At 32.8% G+C, this 15,558-nt stretch overlaps 1 protein-coding gene and 1 pseudogene across 1 annotated transcript; one reads left to right on the forward strand and one right to left on the reverse strand.

Annotated features, from left to right (window-relative positions):
• Window positions 1–3,709: 3,709 nt before the first annotated feature.
• Window positions 3,710–6,255, forward strand: LOC127712870 (uncharacterized). Its single transcript, XM_052219475.1, has 5 exons — window positions 3,710–3,798; window positions 5,016–5,159; window positions 5,406–5,512; window positions 5,974–6,080; window positions 6,204–6,255. The coding sequence occupies exons 2-5, from the start codon at window positions 5,054–5,056 to the stop codon at window positions 6,253–6,255; spliced, it is 372 nt and encodes a 123-aa protein (XP_052075435.1). The 5' UTR covers window positions 3,710–3,798; window positions 5,016–5,053.
• Window positions 6,256–12,965: 6,710 nt separating this feature from the next.
• On the reverse strand, window positions 12,966–14,911 carry LOC127712871 (uncharacterized; annotated as a pseudogene).
• Between the last annotated feature and the right edge of the window lie 647 nt (window positions 14,912–15,558).

Raw genomic sequence — 15,558 nt, forward strand, 5'->3', positions numbered from 1 at the left:
ACAACTGCAGTTTCCGGTGCATGCAGAAGATGAAAATAAAAAAAGACTATTTTCTTTTAAAACAAACATGATTTTGCATATATTGAGTACATGTTTTGAAATTAAAAGTAAAGTAAAGTTAACTTAACTTACAGCAGGAACATATATATTTTTAAATATACTGTTCCCAGCTTACAGTAACATTTAATATAAGAAATTATTTTTCACCTCCGGCTACGAGATCGGTACACGCAACCTTCCAGCTGTGAGTTCCGCTTTCCAATGCACCACTTGGATGACTTGAGTAATTGTTGAAACTTTAGTAGTTAAGTCTACCATTACGAAGTGGGAATAATAATCCAGCCCGTTTTCGTTTAGAAATGAAATGTTGAGATAATATAATATATAAATGTTGCCAATTTCATCATTTTAAGCAAACATGGGAGGATTTCATAACTTAGTTTACCTAAACAAATGTGTTTTCAACATTACCATCAGCAAGCGCTTAAGAAACATATCGGGAATTTCAACGCTTTTTCTAGAAGTAAAGATATTATTTCGTTGTCCTTTTTTCGTTAAAGGTAAATTATGTAGATTACTCAGGTCCACCGTGTTGAAAAATAATAAAAATGACAATAACTATTATGAATATATTATAATACATCATTCAGAAACATGAGTAAGAAAGACCCTCCATAAAACTGCGGGACATATATAATTAGAAGTAACCAACACTGAGTTCACGCTAACATTTTAGGTTGTAGTCTTGTAATTGACTTGTCCATAGGCTTACATACAAAACATCTGTTCTTTGATTTGTTTTTTCAAACATGTACATATCATGTAGTAATGTAAAATTGTGATTTAATAGGAAAAGAGTGCCACATGCCACGAACAATAAAAAGTTATGAAACCTTTAAGTGAAAACTACTTTTTTATTGAAAATAGAAAAAACAACTAACACAAATAACAGTATCAAGACTTGTTCTACATAAGTCAAAAGAACTAACAATAAAATCATCATTTTTTTCGCATAATAGTAAAGTTTTCTTGTGTTGCCATAAGAACAACTTTCGAAGATTTATCATGTTTATCTTACTTTTTAAAGTTCTGACAAGTGCTAGAAACATGCTTAAAGAGTTCATCTCTCCAATAGTTATGAAGTGAGCATTCGATTGAAAAATGACGCTCATCCTCAACTTTATCAGCTGTACAATATAAACAGTAGCTCTCAGATCTTGCAATACGATTTTTTGAGTATCTGGCTTTTTCAATTCCTAATGTAATGGGTGAGCACTGATTCTTAATTAACATATGAAGTACCTTTCTTAAAATCAATGATATCTAAATATTGTTCTTCTTGAAAACAATCTTAAAATGATAAATAAGTTTGTCAGTGTTCATTGTTTGAAATTTTTAATAGATGATTCCAATATTTATATTTACCACAACACATAATGTACACTTAGTTTTTGATTAAAATTAGTTAATTGAATAAGGCGGACGACTAAGCCTTAATCAATGAATGGTAAACAAACCAAGAGTAAGTCCAGGAGAAGGAAAATCGTTTGACAAAGACAAACGCGGGACAAGAATGTCACACATTGTCTTAGAATATATGATTTTATTAGTTATTATTGGCTTTGAACTAGCTGTCAATAACTGCGAATACGCTCAGATCTATACTTTGAGTTTTTGTTGTTGTGAGGGATGTATAAATACCCTGTCACGTCCGGCATGTATAAGTGTTAAAAGTTTGTTTGCTTTGAATCAATCTGATGAGTTCAACTCTTTTCAACTTATGTTTAACCCGGCTGCATTCATAATATTAATTAATGTGCCTGTCCCAAGTCAGTAGCTGGTAGTTTAGTGGTTGTCGTTGTTTGTCATATTTGTTTTTCGTAAATAGCTTTGTTGTAATTCATCAGTCCTGCCTCTTCCCCAACCATTATAAAAGATGCATGTTATTCCAGATTTTGAAATTAGCTCGGGATATAAAATCAGTACCCCTACAAATATATTGAGTGTCATCTCTCAGACTGTGTCTGATCGATCGTTATTGGAAGTGCTGTGTACTGTCTCCGTATTTCGTGGATGCACATTCCCGAACATGATATTCATAACATCGCACAGGTGGGTGTCTTGGTAAAAGATGGAATTGCTCATCTTTGTGGAGCACATAGTTCGTCCTATTTCTCATCTTATTTTTAGAACCTGTGTTTGTATTTGTCTCTTTGTTTTTCTCCTTTTGACTGATGCTACATTATTCGTTAATTCCGCGACAATATTAATTTAAAGGCAGTGGCTATTTTGCCGGCACCGGCAAAATAGCAAATATGCTATTTGACCGGCTCTGATTAAAATATCTGAATTCAAGCCGGCAAAATAGTCTATTTCTATGGAAATGGGTATTTGACCGGCACCAGCAATATAGTGAATTTGTTTTTTTTTGCCAGTTCTTTGAAACTTAATATTTATTTTTGAAAAGTACTATGAAAATGTTCACTGTGAACATTAAAGAATCAAAAAATTACTGATATACCTGTACTTAGTTAAATTAGAAAACAGCTAACAATATTTGAGACACAAACAATCATTAAAAAAAATTATCAGTCAAAGTATAAATAACTATTAAAAATTTAAAACAAGAAAAAACAAATCATATCTAAACATGAAAACATGTAGTTGAAATTATTTCTAGAATCAGTCAGTCCAACGAGTGTAGCAACAGATGAAAATCACATAGCTTCAAAATATTGCTTTAGAAATAATAGCCAGTTATTTGAATGGCATATGTGTAAACAAAATAGTTTTTAACTGTTAGCTGCCGTTTACAGGGGACTTTCTATTCTAACGGGACTCGTCTCTATTGATTTTAATTAATTTTATTATAGACTGTCCCTTTCGTAACTTATGTTCCATTTTTCCAGCGCCGGCAAAATTTCACTATATTAATGGTGCCGGTAAAATAGCTATTTCTATAGAAATAACCTAATTACCGGCTTGAATTCAGATATTTCACCCAGATCCGGCAAAATAGCTACTGTCTAATTTAAATAGAACTCAGATGAGTGATACAAGGGGTAGAAAGTGTTGCGACCAAAGAGGGCGGGTACCCACCAAACACAGAACATTTTAGAAACGTTTTTTAAAGGTTTCAAATAAGTTAGTTTCGAAAAAACGTTTAAGAAATTAAGTTAAAAGGTTAAATTGAAACGTTTTCTGTAACTATAGTAGAAATGTTTCTGCAAACATTTTTTAAACGTAAAAAAAACATTTTTTCAAAAATGTTTTTGATAAACATAAATAATACATTTTAAAACAACGTTTTAAATTTGTTTTTTAATAATGTTTCAAAAATGTTTTTTGATAAGTATAGAAAAACTTTATAAATCATGTTTCTCATATCACCGCAATATTTTTGTTTTTTACTTTCAATTTTTAATTAACAAACAAAAAGTCATCTTCGATCTGTCGATATGATAATTACATCAAAAAAAATCTTGTATTCTAATAACTGGTTTCTTTTCTGTAGAACCGGGAACCAGTTATAACTTATTAGTTAGTTTCGTATTTTATTTCTATATTTTCCTTTATCGTATCTCTAAAGTATTATCATATTCGAAGATAGACATTTTAATTGAGAAAATGTATTATTTACGATAATAATTGGTATTAAAGCAGAATTCTGCATTAGATAAAGTTTGTTCGAAACTTCCGGATACTCTCACCGCCTTTTTTAAATTGAACACGACACTGAAAGAGCAGACCAACGACACTAGAAAGAGCAGTTCTACAGAATAGCGTTCAGTCTAAGAGGTATGTATAAAATCAATAAACAGTCGATGTATTTTGTAGAAATTGAGACAAATTACTGCATTATTTTCTCCATGACATTCGTATGATTTGCATGAGTTTATTAACATGATTAACAGATTTAACTACATGTACATGACATGTACTACAGGCAAACATTCACATTCACCACTGCATGATGCCATCACGTGTCAATTTGTCATGCCTCATGGGCTACTGGTCTGACTTTTACAGAGTAAAATAAAAACAGACCTCCGAAGACAGGATAATTAATCATTTAAACTACATTTGTACCCAGAGCGTAGTCAAATAATAATAACGTTTTGTACGGCTTTCTTATTTGATAAAAAAAAATTGGACGCCCTCCTCCAACTTCGTTGCAACAGCAAAAATCAAAAATATTCTTTCTAGACGTCATATTTATTTGGACTACCCATAGCTGTGCTGCCAGTGCTGGACCTCATTTCACAAAATATCTTGGTGTCTGACTAAAAATAAAATTGATTGTAACTTGCCAGTCATGAACAATTTAGTTTACCCCAAAATGTAACTGCATTTGATATGTTACACGATAGAAACATATTGATAACAATTAAAAAGTAATCATAATCAAATGTTATAGTAAATAAAAATAAATTAGACAAGGGCACCTCAGTCCTGATGAGGATGAACAGCCTTGGTCGAACTTGACCTTAATGATATTCGAAACACCAGGTGTAATATCATCAAATTAAAGAAACTCATAGACGACCAGTGTTGATTATCACGGATCATTTACGTTGGGAAAATCCTTTCAAATAAATAGATGTGTAAAAGTTTATAATGTAACCACAGAACAATCTACCGAGAAAAGGTCAAATCAGGTTTTAACAGTTAAAGATAATACATATAATTTAAAGTACACAATGTACATATATATAAGCGAAACATGCAATATTTATGAATCATAAAATCATGCATTAACAAAGCATTAACAGAATAAACCTGTAATTGAAGACAAACATTTAAATGCATATACAATTGCGTATAACGTATACACAGTGATACATGGAAAATCATTATAGAAACTTGATACGGACAAGAAATAAAATATCTTTCAGGCAATAATATTAATAGGTTTTGCTAAGATTGGTTCATGGACACGATTATTTAAAAAAACGATCATTTTAATTTCACGAAAAATAAATAAATAACTACAGGACTAAATTGTAATTTTGTAGGTCCAGTATTTGGTGTCCCTTCAGACTGTATAAGAAGGATGATGAAAAAAAGTGGCATTAATCAGTTATGGGCCAAATACAGACAAAAGGGGCAAAAGGAAAAAGAGGCATTCACAGGTCACCCTTTGTGCAGGATAATCACGAGTAAGTTAATTAAGAAAATATGTCGAACATTTAAAAGCAAGTGCCATTAATAAAGATTGGATTTTTCATATGACTTTAATCTCAAAAAGAATTCATATGATGAATATGAATATAATGTTTCTCACTTATTCTTTTAGATAGAAAAAGAGTGTAAAGTTACAAAAAGTTATTATATATATATAAAAGTTTAAAGAAGTTAAAAATAAAAATGAAATATGTATTTTTAATTCTGTAATACTTTTTCAGAATGTTGTGCAAGAGTGTTCCCAAAATCCAAGGTTACCAATATGGAGGAAGTATTAATTGGCTTCCTAAAACAGGCCCCACACAAGCCAGGAGGACCAAAATATAAGGTATTTTTCGATTGAATAAAATATCTTATACGTTTAAGTGGAAGGTTTTATTTATTTAAAAGTTTATTTTTGCAATTTGAATATCTATACACAAATGTCTGAGCCACTTATAGCAATATAACATTTACCAACCATGCAGACCTTCTGTTTATAAGAGACATTAAAATAATACATTGTTATGTTCTTGACTATGGAATTATTGTCTTTATCCTGCAAGTAAAACATTGAGATTTACATTTGTAGCAATTGCTTTTGACATGTAAAATATTATTTATGTTTTTTGCCTATCTTAATAATTACTTGGATTGCAAAAAATAGCACAAGTTTCTCTTTTAATATAGATTTAATGAAATAGCTTGATTAAAAGGGAGTACAACAACTAACTGGGGTTAAGAGTTATATGCTAAACAGGGTACTTAGGAGTACTGATCTTGTTAACAAATTGCTATTGTTCATTTTAGAAACCTGTAAGAAAAGGACAGACGACATCGCAAGAAGAATTGGAATCTGAACAAATAAATCTGTTTAAAATTACATTGATTCTACTGATTTTAGTCCTTCCAATACTGTTTTTTTGTTGTTGCAAAGTGATTAAAGATGTTTATAAAACTATATTCCAATGTCTGCAACAATTGAAGCTTTGGTTATATACTAGATCATTGATTGAAGTTATTTTGATAATATGTCAAAGGTCTCGGTTTAAGAGATATGTTATCTCCTTGTCAACGCAAGAACCTTATTGAATTGACTTTCAAGGTCACAGGACAAGTTTAAACAGTGAGAGGTTGACAAGCTCTGCTTTGGCATAGTTTTTTTATAAAGAATATCTTCCTTTAGAACTTATGGTGTAATGGTGAGTGTGCTCGCCTCAAGTGCGGAGGTCGTGGGTTGGAACTTAGGCCCGGTAAAACCAATGACAATTAAATTATTATTTGTTGCTTCTCCAAAAATGAGTTAGAGCAAAGACTTGTTGGCCCGTTGTCAGAATAATGTGACATGTCTTCCTGCAAACTTGCCTTGTGGGCTAGAACCAAAAAATCTGGCACAACATGTTGGTCTATTACAAGACAGGGTTAATATTAATTTCTAATAATCATGTTCTCATCCAGAATATGCTTCTGACTTGCCACTGGACGTTAAACAACCAACCATCCATCCAAGCTTATGGAGATGTTGCTTTTTCTTCAACTAAACACGTGTATTACAAATAAAGAAATGAATGAAATACAAAACACTGCACAATCAATTATATATTTTTAAACCAAAGTAATGGTGGTAGCACTGTTAACAATGTTTGTTGGAGGTTGACAGAAACGTTTTTTCATAAAACCTTATTTCAACGTTTTCTGAATGTTCCAAAATAACGTTTCTTCAAAATGTTTTTGAAACATTTATAAGAGTCTACAAAATTTGGTTTTTAAAACGTTTTAATAAAACATTCTAGAAACCAAAACAAAACATTTTTAAAACGTTTTTAAAATGTTGAATTGTTTGCTGGGTAGTGTTATCCAACTCTGATATATTTATCTATATATAGTTGATAGTGGGGAAACCTCACTCCCCTGAAAGGGAGAAACTGAAGATCTAATGAAAAGAAGATAGACCAAGACACATAAAAAACAGCTAACTAGAACAGCACAGAATGACAGTTGACACATAAACGCCGAAATATAAAGACAAATAAAATACACAGACCCGTAAAACGGAAGAGGGACGTGGGTAAGGACTTAGCAGTTACAAAAAAACATGTATATCAACTCCAATATACTGAAACATATATCCCGCATGAGAAGAATAATCGGAATCAAAACTGACAACCACAAATATAATGGAGAACGGAGTTGATCTTTTTAGAGAAAATTTACCCATCCACTTAAGACAAATGCCTTGTCGGAATAATGAGCTGCCGGAATAATGGGCTGTCGGAGTATTGGACTGTCGGAAGAGTGGGCTTTCGGAGTAATGGGCTGTCGGAATAATGGTTGTCGGACTAATGGGATGTCACCGATTATAATTAAGAGTAACAGGGCTGGATGTTTTTATATATATTGTTTGATTTTGACCCAATAATTTGTATCGATAGTAAAACAACGGATTAATTATTCACGTAGTAAAAATATAATTAACGACGAGGTAACAGAAAACAGTACGGAGAAAACAGAGGGGGGGGGTCTTTCTTTTTATATACCTATCGAATATTGTAAACCGATGACAACATTGTTCTACACATAAGCATATTGCATACATGCACATGGTTGTTTCAGTACTAATACTTCTTACAAACTACTGCTGTAGTAGATAAATAAATTCAAACATATTCCAAATTTTCCACAAGAAAGAAGATAAAGATTAAAATGCAACACATGAAGGTCTGTCTTGCCGATAAAATAAAACTACAGGGAAATGAATTTTTACTAGATAACATTTTTGTTCGCTTTGGAAATTCCGTATATCGTCAGGTTATCGGAATTCCAATGGGGACTAACTGTGCACCACTTATTGCGGACCTTTTTTTGTATAGCTATGAGTTACAATTTATGACAAAAATCAGCAAAGACCCATCGAAACAACATCTGATACACAAATTTAATAATTCTTTTAGATATTTGGATGATATTTTGGCTCTCAATAATGACGACTTCAGTATGTATACTAAAGAAATTTATCCTGTTGAACTTACTTTAAATAAAGCTAATACTAACGATGACCACTGCCCTTTCCTCGATCTTGATATCTATATCATTAATGGAAAGCTTTATACTAAAATATATGATAAAAGAGATGATTTTTCATTTCCTATCGTTAATTATCTATTTTTAGATGGTGACGTTCCCTTGTCACCATCTTACGGTGTTTATATATCTCAACTTGTACGATTCGCTCGTGTATGTAACAATGTTTTAGATTTTAACGAGAGAAATTTATGTATTACTGAAAAATTATTACACCAGGGTTTTCGATATCACAAACTAGTCAAAACATTTACTAAATTTTATCATCGGTATAAGGACATCATTCGTAAATAAAGCTCAATATGCAGACTTCTTATACGTTCAGATATTTCACATCCATTTTTTTATGGAAATATTCTTTATAAAGCACAAAAATGCCAGTATTCACCTCTGAAGCTAACAAAACCTTTAAATAGACTTATTAAGAAGGGATATAGTTACGATACTGTTGTCAGGTCATTAAAGATTGCATATTTTAGCGTTAATATTGATTCACTTATAGGGTCTTTGCATCGGCACTTAACACATTTATTTGAAAACCAGTTGTTGGCATGACACGTGTTATGTTCTTCTCATATATGTTATGATGGTATGATACTAAACCCCTAACGGGAAGGATTGTGCCTGATATTCATATGATGAAGACATAATCTTTCAATCAGTTTAATTGAAGTCTGGAGCTGGCATGTCAGTTAACTGCTAGTAGTCTGTTGTTATTTATGTATTATTGTCATTTTGTTTATTTTCTTTGGTTACATCTTCTGACATCAGACTCGGACTTCTCTTGAACTGAATTTTAATGTGCGTATTGTTATGCGTTTACTTTTCTACATTGGCTAGAGGTATAGGGGGAGGGTTGAGATCTCATAAACATGTTTAACCCCGCCGCATTTTTGCGCCTGTCCCAAGTCAGGAGCCTCTAGCCTTTGTTAGTCTTGTATTATTTTTTATTTTAGTTTCTTGTGTACAATTTGGAGTTTAGTATGGCGTTCATTATCACTGAACTAGTATATATATTTGTTTAGGGGCCAGCTGAAGAACGCCTCCGGGTGCGGGAATTTCTCGCTGCATTGAAGACCTGTTGGTGACCTTCTGCTGTTGTCTGTTCTATAGTCGGGTTGTTGTCTCTTTGACACATTCCCCATTTCCATTCTCAATTTTATTGTTGCAAATAAAAAAAAAATGCATTTTTGTATTCAACCAAAGGCAAAACTTATTCTTAGATGCATATTTTTTTTTCATTGGTTGTTATTGGCTTTGAACTAGCTGTCAGTAAGTGCGAGTACTCTCAGATATGTACTTAGTCTTTTTCTGTTGTGTGGCTATACAAATACCCATCTGCGTCCACTCTGTGTTTTTGTTAATGTATTTCTGATGAGTTAATATGGAAAAGATGTGGTGTGATTGCTATTGAGTCAACTCTTCACAACAGACCAATTGATACAGAAATTAACAAATATAGGTCACCATACGGCCTTCAACAAGGAGCAAAGCCCAAACCGTATAGTCAGCTATAATAGACAGATCTCTCACAAGAAAAAACTATAACAGTAAATATAAGGGCATACACTACAAGCACGGGGACACATTCTACTGCATCCACACAGCACGAGTAACAAACCGTGCAGTAAATATAAAAAAAAAAGATGCGGTGTGATTGCTAATGAGACAACTCTTCACATAAGATCACATGACATCGAAATAAACAACTATAATTCATCGTATGACCTTCGACAATGAGCAAAGCCCATACTGCATAGTCACCTATAAAAGGCCTCGAAATAAACCATAGAAGGGGGCAGGATAGAATACAGTTAAAGAATTAGAACATTAATATAATGGAATATGTAGACAGCTCTGGTCTGTATGGACATATACTCTGTCACCGAACGTAAGCATCAACAAAACTTGAATCTGTACAATCATAGGTTTGAACGTTGTTTTCAATTTAGACTTGTTTATATTTATATATATTGATATATATATATTTATGTGCCTACCAAAGTTCAGGAACTTCAAATTTGTCATTTCATATCTTAATTTGGTTTTGTTATTTCTAGAATTTAGTGTTTTTGCCTGCTTTTGTTTTACATATGTATATATTAACAACTTTTATGAACTGTGGAAGATTTAGATCTTGACAAACGTCAGTAGTTGAAAATTACATTATTAGTCTTCTTTTTTTTGTCGTTGGGTAACTGTCTTATTAACACATATCACTTATCTCAGTTTCAACGTATTAACGTATTAAACAATGAAAAAAAGACGCAAACAGTTTTTCATTTTATTTCCAGATCATATATACCTTTATCAATTATAAATTTATAAATAAAAAAAGTCGCAATGTTCATAAACATTCCATCCATTCTTTGCTATGCCATTAATGTAATATGGCTATGCTTATCACGCTTCATGTCACAGAATACATTAATCAAGTGCAAATATCTCTCTCACATTACTCTTACACAGATGTCTGTTCGTCGTGTAGCATCCATTCGGTATTGTTTAGCAAATTAGTAAGGATGTGTAAAAGCCATCTTTTAAAAATGAAACAAAGCATTTGAAGATCTTTAACAGAATATCTTGCATAATATCCGGCTTCTCGCTTATCGACATCAGAGCAATCGGACACAAAGAAATAGATAGGAATAATTCTTCTATAATAATCAAATAGTCATGGACATGTGATGTTTGATTTTAATTGGTATGCATTCTGTATAGAGACCTGGTGTGCCAATTTCAAATTAGTGTAATTATAGTACAGTTATAAATATATACATTGGTAACAAAATTTCTATGATAAACACAAGAAACATACAATAGATGATGAAATGAAAAAGTTAAAACTTCACGAACTACAAATCCATCCATCCATACACCCGTCAATCAATAAATATATACATAGATACAAAAATGGTTTAGAAATAAAGAAAAAAAATATATATATATTTTTTTTTAAATGAATCTTTACGATTATATTATGCTACACAATTCTTCAGTAATCTATTTCATGAAGACTTTTATACTTTTATACATCAAAATATTGCATGTATAAAAATGTTGATGAAAGCAATAATACATTTCGAAAGTAGTAAAAATATTAGAAAAGGCAAATCGATTATCTGACAAAATACATGTTTTCGCATTCACAGATGTTTTTTCCAACTATATATATATATATATATACACACACAAATGTGAGTTTGTGACAAAGAAAAACAACGAAAAAATTAAATTGTGCATTTGTAAAAAAAATAAAAAGTAAGTCTAGCACAAAATATTATAAAACGAAGTACTTCAATACCTCATATCATCCAAGCCGATCCATGTGCTACTTGATTATTTAGAAATGAATTAAATGTAGGAAATGATACATAAGTTACTCATGGTATCCGCTTTCGAAAACGAAATTAATCTTTAACTCATAGAAAAAAAGTCTCCCCTCTTGAATTGTTATTCTAAAAATGGCAGGGGGTTCACTGTATTATCCATAGAGGCATTTCATGTTTGCTGTTTGGATTTCTTTGAAAACCCAAATCAGAAAGTTCTGTTTGGAGGGTCCTAATAACGTGTATAACAGTTGAAGACAGTGTTCAAATTCCATTTACAAAGGTTAAACAATAATTTAAAAGTTTTGTACAATATTTTATTAAATGATACTTAATGATTGCCATGTGTAAAATATCAATCCAGTCCAAATCCTACTTCCTATGCACGAATGTCTTGATTTAACAAACACTATATCTTATAATTCATTTTATTTTTTTAGACTTCCTTTATTGTCCTAGTCTGACACACCATCTTTACGAACATTTAAGAACAAATAAATGCATGCACACCTGTCTGTCTTTATTTGCGAAATATAATGTACTGTTTTTTAATATCAAACCTAGAATCATTCTGTTTTCAATAAGTGCAAACCTATAGTACATACTAGAATATGTACATATATACATGATATTAACCAATGATAAGATAATGTTTTTTTATATTGTATTCAATGGACAAATAAATGAAACTTTCTTTCCAGAAAGCTCACCATCCGCTCGTACATATTTACAATAAATTCTTGAAACGGGTATAAATGCTGATGGCCCAAAAATGTCAAACATATCTTGGCTCCACACTTCTACTGGTCTCCCACAGTGATATCTGTATCTCGCTGGCAGAGGACGTAACCACTTAACCTTTGCAAATAAGTGAATGTTGTTGTCACCTCTAACCAAAAGATAATGCAAGTAGTAAGTCTGGATAATTCCGGGTGTAAGATCCCTTGTGCCGGTCTCTGTAATTATTTCCCCGTCTTTAGTATGCCAATATGCCATTATAAATGAGGAACGCTTGTGTCGGGAGTCCCATGATCCATATATTTCATTGCCTAAACTAACAGCTGTGCATTTTCTACAAAAAAGTAAAATCACAAAAATACTGAACTCCGAGGAAAATTCAAAAAGGAAAGTCCCCAATCAAATGGCAAAATCAAAAACACAAACACACCAAACGAATGGATAACAACTGTCATATTCTTGACTTGGTACAGGCATTTTCTTATGTAGAAAATGTTGGATTGAACCTGGTTTTATAGCTAGCTAAACCTCTCACTTGTATGACAGTCGCATCAAATTCCATTATATTGACAACGATGCGTGAACAAAACAAACAGACACAATAGGTAAAAATGTCAAAAATAGGGGTGCAGTAGTCAACATTGTGTTATCATCTTAATCACTATAAAAACAAGATTCTGGAATTACATCATCCGACATATCTGGATACATGACTCTGTAGGTACGAGAAATAATACGGTGTTCGTCATGTGTAAGACAGTGTCGTGATTCTTTTGAGTATTGATATGCACCAATGCGGGACCAGTCCTGGTTACAAATAGGGGCACTTCGCTTTGCTAAATAAAGAAGATGTCTGACCTCTTCATCAGCTATGGCTGCTACTGCTCCAAGAGTATCCATCTGTTAAAAGTGCTTAAATAAAGTACTTTCGTATTTTGCTGGTAGTTGTACAGAATTTACAAATGAATCCCGAGTAAAACGTCGCATCATCTGCAATTCAACCGATCGATTGTTTTTTGGCAGTGAACCAAGGTGACCATTATACCTTTCGAAGCTAAAGAGCCAAAAGGAATACACGGGACCATACTCTCTAATGCAATCGCTCAAATGATAGTGCAAATGCATGTTTGGTGTAACTCTTTCCTGGCCATACTCAGCTTCAAAGTCTTTGCAAAACTGTTGGATACTATCCTCATATTGCCTTATATCAGCTTCCGTAACAAACTAAGAAGCGATTGTATGACTTGCAAGTACAAAATTTCTCCAAATATCCATATCTTTATTAGGTAAGACATCTTTTAATGAAAATATGGAAAAAACATTTGTCCAGTTCTTCCATTGCTCTGCAGTAAATCCCCCGAAAGAGGACGATATTTTTCGAGGTATGGCACCGATGTTGCTGGCAGCGTTCACAGAGTCGACCCTTTCTCGGACCATTTTCAAGTCTTCTGGTAGCAAAATTTTCTATTCCAACCAAATTTAATCAATTTCTTCGCTGTTTCCTGGTAAAGATTATGCATCGGATCTATAATAGACATCCTTATTGGATCAAAGATCAAAATAATCCAAATCCCAAAGGGGATAATATCTGAGACCTTATTTGCTTTCTAATCTGTCCTTTTCTGTTTGGGTATTTGCACATCGTATGACATGAACCAACTGTTGCTGTCGAAATAAATTCCGGGGTATCTAATTTTCAACGTCGAAACCACCATATATTTCCTTACCGATATCACCAGGAAACGTTTTCATGCATTTAAAGCATCCTAAAGTAGCGCCATGACCTAAAAATCCACAGAGTTTCCTTGTAGCAGGAATATCGCAGCCGACACACATCAATGCTAACTTGAAAGTCTTTTTGTCCTTTTTACTTTGAAAGGAATTCGAAGAAAAACCATGTGTCCATACACTTTTCAGTTCATCTATAAGTGGCCCAAGGAATGTATGTAGACTTGGTTCTTTTGCCATGTCAGGTATGATGCCAATGAGGATGACATTTTTCAATTTAGAATGTTCGTTTCCAGGTAAATTCAAAATTACAGCGTACATCACACCTACGGAATATTGGACATGCTTATAAGGCTGGAACCAATCCAAGTTCATCATTAATCCATAATGTCTCTCGCTACACAAAAAGTGTTTTTTCTCTGTACCTTGAAACTCTTTCCAAATTCGTCCATCGTAAACATCTGCCAAAAACCCATCTTCTTGTCGTCTTGATCTCCATTTTTCACAGTTCTTTTTAAATTCTAGAAGATGTACAAGAATTGATACTGAAGATTCCAAAGACTTATAACAAAATGTTTTATAAGGATACAGCTTTTTTGTCCTTTGCAGTTGAACAACTTTCAAAAGTAGTTCTCCACATACTTTTCTTCTTCCTATCTGTGGATGATTCGGAAAGCGAATATTCTGACAGGTTTTGTCACTTGTTGGCCCTCAATAATTTGAATGCAGTCTTCGTAATCATATAATTTGTAACATTTCTTGCAGATGACATACTTTGTAAAATTATCTTTCTTGAAATCGATATATCTATATAACTTGTATACAGAAGCAGGAAATGCAGTTGATATTGTTGCAACATTTTCTGCAGACATAGCATTGAAAACATCGTTTAAGAAAGAGAGCATCCGCTGAATTGCTACATCTGGAATAATGTGACAGGCCTTCCACGAACAAAAAAAAAACCAATAAAGACATTAGAATGGATGGAATATTTGAGCAGCTACTGTCATGTATAGTCTGATCTTGGCGTGCCTCGTTTCTAGTACTGAAATCATAATCAATGTCTGCTATCGTTATATTGTCCAAAAGTTCCTCTTCTTCGCTGTCGGATTCATCAGAGCCAGAGTGAAGAGCCTGCAAGTTGCATTTTATTTTTGCCTTTATAATGGAAATTAATGGTCGGTCATTTTATTCCGCTGATGATGACAAATCGTGGCTTGTTGGTACGAGAGTGTCGTCGTTGGAATTTTGATGAAGTTTTGATATTTTACTACTGCAATGCCATATATTGTTAGTATAATATTTTAGCCGGTGATTTTCGAAGTGGTGCTTCCCAAATATTTCATTACAACCAGGGCATTCCTTCTTTCCTCGTTTCCTCTGAAATTCCAAATGAGCCGTTGAAACAGGCTGATCATGGTCTCTTTTTGACATTCTCGCTGAAAAAAAGACAATTTTACTCACTATCTTCTATACATTGTGCATTTAATAAAAACTTTGGCGTAATTTCAAAAGTACC

The sequence above is a fragment of the Mytilus californianus genome, unplaced genomic scaffold (assembly GCF_021869535.1).
Source record: "Mytilus californianus isolate M0D057914Y unplaced genomic scaffold, xbMytCali1.0.p SCAF_8, whole genome shotgun sequence".
Classification (NCBI taxonomy): Eukaryota; Metazoa; Mollusca; class Bivalvia; order Mytilida; family Mytilidae; genus Mytilus; species Mytilus californianus.